General features: G+C 32.7%; 1 protein-coding gene across 4 annotated transcripts; it reads right to left on the reverse strand.

Annotated features, from left to right (window-relative positions):
• Positions 1 to 1,236: 1,236 nt before the first annotated feature.
• On the reverse strand, positions 1,237 to 7,853 carry LOC143177899 (contactin-1). Of its 4 annotated transcripts, none has more exons than XM_076376203.1 (6): positions 7,563 to 7,853; positions 6,685 to 6,975; positions 6,422 to 6,612; positions 6,112 to 6,241; positions 5,897 to 5,998; positions 1,237 to 4,780 (listed from the first exon to the last, which is right to left on the reverse strand). In XM_076376203.1, the coding sequence occupies exons 1-6, from the start codon at positions 7,603 to 7,605 to the stop codon at positions 4,617 to 4,619; spliced, it is 921 nt and encodes a 306-aa protein (XP_076232318.1). In that variant the 5' UTR covers positions 7,606 to 7,853; the 3' UTR covers positions 1,237 to 4,616. The 4 variants fall into 4 exon arrangements, with proteins under 4 accessions (XP_076232318.1, XP_076232320.1, XP_076232319.1 ...); XM_076376205.1 differs by having other exon boundaries at positions 1,237 to 4,775; positions 7,563 to 7,849; XM_076376204.1 differs by having other exon boundaries at positions 1,237 to 4,775; positions 5,858 to 5,998; positions 7,563 to 7,848.
• Positions 7,854 to 7,888: the final 35 nt, after the last annotated feature.

A 7,888-nucleotide genomic window follows, 5' to 3' on the forward strand; every position in this document is an offset into this window, starting at 1 on the left:
ATTAATGGACATTGTTCAAAGGAACATATTTGAACTATCTATAAATTAAAATATATATTTAAACTTAAATTGTACTCTGATTGGAATTTAATAGTGGAAAGTATATAATACTTAAATTTTTTAAAACAAATTAAAATAGGTGAATGAATACAAAGTTTTTCATTATAATGATACCTTAAAGCAATTTTTTGAAAGATTTCTTTGCAATCAACATCTAGATATAGGTGTAAAAGTGATTAAACTGATTTGTGCTATTTTTTTCTGATATGTAACTAATATTTGTCTTTTATTTATAGTGTGAAAGCTACATTCTAACTAATGATAGTATCAGATTTCCAAGCACAACCTTGACTTTCTTTATTCATTTTTCCACAAAAATACTTAAACAACTTTTAAATCAAGCACATTACATTTTCATTTTTGTTCTTTGAAATACAAGATTTGTACGTGATGGAATGTGCATTGTTTATAGTTTATAAAGTAAACTGTGAACATATTAATGTCAGCAGAACATTTTTTCTAATCACTATAATCGTGTATAATGATAATGGACCAAATTCATATACTAGATTAAAACTAATATAACACTAATTTAGCGCGAATAATTTTACACATATGTGGACTGGTATTAAATTTTTAAATAACAATAATGTAACATATATTGGCCATAAATAAAATAATATAATCAAGCGTGCAAGTTTAACATTTTATACAAAATATAGAAACAAAACAGTAATGTGTATAGTATATACAAATAGTTTTTTCCTAGCTATTCTTGATCTTCCTATAAAATAAAAATTTAATTTACATAATTAAATAAATTACCAGAAAATGCTTTTGGTAGCAGATAATACATTGCAATTTAACACAGAAGTAATAAAAAAGCTAATACTTATTTCATTTGATCATATTACTGAAATGATTATAAATCTCTTTTGTCATCACTTAATAATGTAAGGATATAAAACTAATGTTATTACTCTAATAGACAATGACGCGATAAATGTGTAGTTTTTACAAGAAGAAAAGAATTTAGAAACATGTTAGTATTTACAAGTACTTTTGTCTGTAAATACAAATATTATATAAAAGTCTTTCATGCAAAACTGAAAGTAATTGAAGCTTTTTGTAAAAACCACATAGTATTTTCTTTTTTCTGGTATGCCATAGGCAGACAATATGTATGTTAGGGACGATTCATGGTGCTACCGGCAACCATCATATTATTCTATGGTATTGTGCTTTACTTATTATATATTTCACAGAAATGTGCTATGCGAAGTAAATATATTAATACCTTTAACTACCGACATATAATGATAAATGCTATGCGCATATTGTGCTTAATAGTTTTCGTATCTTAAAAATGTACGATCGTAAATGGAAAACAATTAAGCAAAACAAATTCGGTGATGGAGTTATATCGCCTGTAGTATAAATAAAATATCTGCCATTATCACTGTAGATATAGATTTAAGTTTCTACCATCTTGATCTACTTCATAAAAATATATCTATGTTACATAGTTATAGGATCAGAATTTTTAGAGTAAAAACGATAAAATAACATTCTATTGCGAAATTAAATTTACTTGTGTTTTTGATTTTAATGTAACTATTGTAATCATTTTGGAGTATCTAGTTAACAAAAAGAAAACGATATTTTCCGTGCTATTAAAAATGTACTATTCATCTTTCTAAAAAAAACTTATGATTTTTACTTTATTATTAATCCTTGATGTTAATGATATTATTCTGGTGATTGTATTCCTAACATGATAGAAATTATTTTGTGAACATCCTATGTTGCATAGGTAGATATGCAGATATTCTACTGTATGCAATGGCAGAATTCTAAACACAGAAGACTAAACTTTATTGTTAGTTCCTATAGCAGCTGATAGTTATAAGAATAATTTTTCATTTTATATAGCAACTTACTATTTATACTTCTCTTTTTTTAAGCAGATTTCACCACGTGATAATGCCACTAAACATAAAATCTATGCCTTCACCAGATAGCTTTGATAGAGACAGTTAAACACTTAGTTTACCATACATCTATTGTTATATATCTCAGCAGAAACAAGTGATTATATTCTTATTTGAATGTGCACATGATATGAAGGGTCGTGTCAAGTATTACAAACATTATTGCTAAACCTTGATATATATGACATCAAATTTTAAGAACATATCATTGATTAAAATTATTGCTAAACTTTTGTGTGAGTGACACTAAATTTTAGGAATATATCACTGATTAAAATGTCATCAAAATGACAGCCCTACTATAAAAATTTCGTGAAAAGAAAAGTGTTCAACACGACTCTTCTAAAATGAAAGAGGAACATGATATTCTACATGAAATACTCTCAATGAGCCTACTACATCACTCTTCAAGCTCGATAGCACAAAATTACCTATATGAATATGTAGATAAATATTATCATTGCGTTTTAGCATAATTATTATTTATATAAAAAATTGTCTTTGCTTATAGCTAAAATATTATGATGCCTCGGCTATATAAATATATATTTATGTCATTATCATTATTATTATTATCGTATTATTTTCATTAGCGCATATATATACCATTCACAACACAGAGTGCATAGTACGAAGCTGAATTGAATCTGTTCACCCCTATGAGATTATACAGAAGGGAGGAACAGATCATGAAGCTCCAATGTAACAACGCACAACCAATTTTTATACAACCTGCGTGCACCAAATTGCTTTTTGTCAGTTTTTCATATTGACAATAGCAACATTTTTAACTTATATAATTATATTAAGTAGAATCGTTAAGGTATTATGTTTCTGACAATCTGAGCTTCACTAATAACGGATGAAAGACTAACACAGACGAGAATTAATTTCCACAACCATTTCCATGTTCATCACTTTGAGTGCTGTAATAGAAATCAATTAAAGGAAACAACGAGATAAAAATTAAAAAATTAAAAAAAAAAACATTGTTTTAACAACGAATAACATTAAAATAAATTTGTCCTCTTGATTAAAAAAAGCCTCAACACTAAGCACTCACTATGATAACTTTTATAATAATGAACTTTATGCAGTGACAAACTCTGATATGGTGCTACTTGTAAATTGTGGAAAATAATTGTATATTTATTTGTACAGGAAGAGCTCTTATCAAAATTATCAACCTTATTGATTGACTAAGTTTTTTTGTATGTGATTTGAATAGGATGATAATGTTTTATTAAAAATGAATATTTGGAAAAGACCTATTACAATGATCGATTATCAAACTCGATTCTATCAAAGATGATATCCAAAATATTTTAACTTATTCTATTTTTGCCCTATATTTACCGCTAACTCGAATGGAATGATTTCAACCGAAATGCACGATGCTCCGGAGTAACTGTTAATTGCTGAATATCACGAGTCTAATGGATTTAACAACTTTGCATATCGGAACTTACTGTTTATGGAGTTGTAGTATTTCGTTTTTGTCGAGATTCTGTTTTGATGAAATTTGATTTTACAGCTTTTTGTAATTCAACAGCAGTAAATATTGCATTTGTTATTAAGGTAGTGCAAAAGCATGTTGAAGCATTAAATACTATTTGAAAAATCACATGCAAAAGTTAAAAGTATGGAGAATATAATATTCCTACGAATAACATTAACATAGAACTGCCTTTACAGTTAGAGTACTGTGGTCTTTAGATTACGTATTTTCTGAGTCACAGGATTTTTCGAGACAAAACATACGATATTTCAACCTTTGTAATATCAAGTTTAAAAAAAAAATGATCAAAGTATTTTCTACAAAAAAAGATAAATACGATCTTATAATAATAAATTAATAAAATAACCTCTTTACAAAAATATCTAAAGGAACTTTTTTACCAACGACTTCTGCACACCTTAAAACGGCAGTAAGCAAGCCTTTATTTTACCTCGCATCTGAGAATCTATTTAATCGAATGATGTGCTCTGTTGACAAAAATCTTACTCTCTGCATGATATTGTCCATAAAATTTCGTCTATGTTCGGTGGTAATTGTTAAAAATAATTGCGTACAAAACACGTTCCGTTCATGCAGAAAGTAAGATGGAAGTTTTGCCATTAACATGAATGTCATGTGACTTTAGTTCTTCGGTAATTTTGTTTTCTCTTCTTAGAATTACAGTCTTACTAAGAATATTATTTCGGCTTACAGGAGTTCTTCACTTTAAGCTCGATTAATGAGCAATATAAGATTGAATTTGAATGTCTGAACTTCCTGATAAACTTCCTCAAAAATGTGCTACTCCGTTTCGCAAAACCTAACAGAGTCTTACATATGCTTTGAACACTTTACATTGTATTGTAAGTGAAAAAATTTACTTCTTCGGAACACTCAGAGTGAGCAATGTCACTTCTTCAATTTCCTGATTATAAGCATAAACAGGTATCTGTTGTCGCGATGATTCTCGTAATTTTCATCGCTTACCTGATTCTAAGTGCTGCAACGTTTTATGAATTCGAGGCCCTCTTGTCGTAATCTCAGTTACTTACGTTTAAGGTGACACATAAATTGTGCTCAAGCCACTTCATAATAAAAAAAGCCACAAAAACCTAAGTATTTAGACACTAAAGTCGTCTAGGTTGCACGACGCTGTTATTGTTCAGGCGTGTGGTGTGTTGGTTATTGAAATTCTCATCTTGCGAAATGTGCTCGGTTCTTTCGTCGAAAAATCCTGGATTCAGAATGATGTTGGGAACAAGTTCAATCACTTCCTGCTCCTCCAGCTGCGCTGCAATTCGGGAACGGAGATTAATTTTCATTGGTCTGGGCCACGAGTTATATTAGCTTCTACCCTCTCCCTTTACCAGTGCTTTGCTGGGAATACATTCTTATAAACATTTTGTATTATACTTGTGGATAACAATTTTTTAAAATAAAAAATTAGACTAAGTATCGTTCATATCACAAACGTGGCTGTTGTAAAAGACATTAAAAAATTTTGTTCAAATAGACATATTTCATACCCAGCAAATATATGTGCTACTTTTGACCTACATTTTACAGTCAAAGATGTACTAGTAGCGCATAATGTTATCTAGGCCGTAATGCTCTATCACTATTACAATACTCTCTATACATGACACTAATCATTCTGCATAACAAATTTTATACAAACCACCAAAGCTTATTTAGTTAGGTACATAACGTATCTTACAATGACAGTAAAAGATAGGGTAATAATGTTCCTAATAAAGTAGGTAGTAAGTTTGGTGGTTGATGAGATCCATTCATAAATATTAAGTTTCATTCCTATGAGGGTAGTAGAAGGTGCTACTGACAGGCAAATTGTATAGAGAAGGTAATATGTTACAGATTAATTTAGTGCCTTATGTTGTAAGGTGTTTAGTGCAAAAGTTAAGAATAGTGTTATATTGTTAAATAGGTATTACGAAGAAAATTCATGAAATGCTAGTAAATTTTTAAAGTTAAACACTAGAGAGTTTGTTAAATACTAATAAATTTGCAGAGCGCTTGCAGTAAGGAAATATTAGTGGAAAATAATTGGCACTGTATTAGAATAGCACTAAATTGATTGAAAGAAGAATGGCTGATGTAAAGAAAGCTAGAGATCAGGGCCATAGATAAGTTAAGTGGTTAGTGATGCTATCGTTTCTGCTGCAGATCTTCCCCTCTAGATAATTTTGTTACAGATTTGTACCTGCTTTGAAAATTAAGTGATGTAGGCATTACTCTATGTTAGTTTACTTGCATGGAAGAAAATGACTGTTACCAGCAGAAATAAATAGCATGAAAGAGAAAGAGTAGAAGCAAAAGCTTTTAGATAAAGTTACCAGGAAATGCTTACAGGGTACTTTGCACTCACGATAGAGGAGGTAACAAGTACCTATACCAAGAATCATAAGTGTACCCATAACTATGCCTACTGCTGCCACCCAGACACGAGTGTCAAAATTTTCTACACCTGCTAAGAGATGTCTTGCAAGTTCTGAAATGAGTGTCAATTATAAATAATACACTGTATAATCTCTTATAAATAGTCAATTCTGTACATGCATTGTCATTATTTAAAAACAAAATTAACTAGCTTAAATTATATACCTAATTCTTCAACACTGTGATGAGTGTGACCTTCAACCTCAACTATCTCTCCTTTTCCTAGCTGATTTGTTGCCCACACACGGAAAGAATATGTTGTGTTTGGCACCAAGTGATAAACATCAATTTGTCTCTGCAAAAACAGTACTTTAAGTAACATTTGCTGACCATACAAGATCTAAATTAATACTTAAACGACCGCATATCGTTTCTTGTAGTTTTAGTTTAAAGTCGGTACTTCCGAGATACGACAAAAAAATGAGAAACCTCGTGAGCGGTCATTTAAGCGATAATTAAAAAAACGATCACTTACAGAATTTGGAGGAATGTGCGTTGGAACAATAGGCTTCCAGTCTTCTGGGTCTTCACCCACGTTCGGTTTAAGACGATATTCGGCAGTGAAATCTATGATAGGATATCCACCTGTGCCAGCTACTTCCCATAGTATATTTGCCAATATTGTAGACGGTTTTACCCATACGTTATGCAAAGCTGGAGGAGGAGCTGAAAACACAAAAAAATTATAACTACTCTAATATTCATCCGGAAGTAAAACAAAGAAGCTTAAAGACTCACTTCTAACTTGCACATTAACCCTAGTCTTAACAGCATCATGATCGTCGTCTAAGGTGCACGAATAGTTCCCAGCATCGTCTGAGCTAACATTGACAAGTTCCAAGGCTCCATTAGGCTTTACCTTTAGTCGTTCAATCTGACCATCCTCGCGTCCCTCCCTTATCCACATCACTCCAATAGATTCTCCTGACTGTGGTAGTGCATCTTCGTCTGCACAAGCTAAAGTCAAGTTCTGACCAACGTCTATGGCCACAGAACGCACTGGCACCAAAGTCACTGCTTCCTGCCATGCTAAACATTAAAACACTTAATGAATTCCTATACCTATACTCCCATACATTTTTTCATTCAAGTATCATAAACTAAACTCTAATTTTATTACTAAAACTAGAACAAAACTGACATCATAACACGAATAAAAAAAATTCATAGATATAAAATCCACAGAATTTTTCCTCCTCAAAACAAAAACCTACCCCCACAATGGACACTAACAGTCGCTTTCGGTTCATGCGTTCGCGTCAACACGGCGCAGGACCTCGCTTAAGTAAAGAACACCTCCGTCATAAACATTTCTACATAAGTACTTAGAGCATGTCATAAATTCGCTAGATGAACCATCAAAATCTCGGTGTTAGCGTTTCGCTGATCGAAACCATGAAATACGAAAGAGCAAGCGTCTCGTCCGAGTCGGGTCGAGCCGTGCAGGAAACCGAGATGCACAATAAGAATTTGCATAACTCGACCCTGAATCGTAACGATCGTGCACTCAGCACAATTTGCACGGTGCACGTATAGGAGCGCACAGTGAAACCGAACGCCACTGTGTAGTGTCACATTGATCGGCAGGTGCGAGCGAGCGGATTTGCGCCTCTTACCTGCCAGGAAGAGTATCAGCGTGATAATTCTATGCCCAACCATCCTCCCATATTAGACGATCTCCCGTGGTTGCATACGGAAACGCGTTAAGGATCCCTTCTCGGCCGCATCTTTCGATCGATTTTTTTTCCCCGTTCCTTCGACCGCTTTTGAACGACGTTCAGTACGCGGGAGCTGTCAAACTCATCACGCTTCGCGGAACACCGCCCGTCCGGCGCTCTTTAGATTTTATTGAGTTGCCGATACCGCGCTCTCGCGGCAACGCTTGGAACCTGATCCTCGAACAGGGTCTACAACTGCACGAAATAGGAAAGTAAACAGCTGT

This window comes from Calliopsis andreniformis, chromosome 4 (genome assembly GCF_051401765.1).
Source record: "Calliopsis andreniformis isolate RMS-2024a chromosome 4, iyCalAndr_principal, whole genome shotgun sequence".
NCBI classification, from domain to species: Eukaryota; Metazoa; Arthropoda; class Insecta; order Hymenoptera; family Andrenidae; genus Calliopsis; species Calliopsis andreniformis.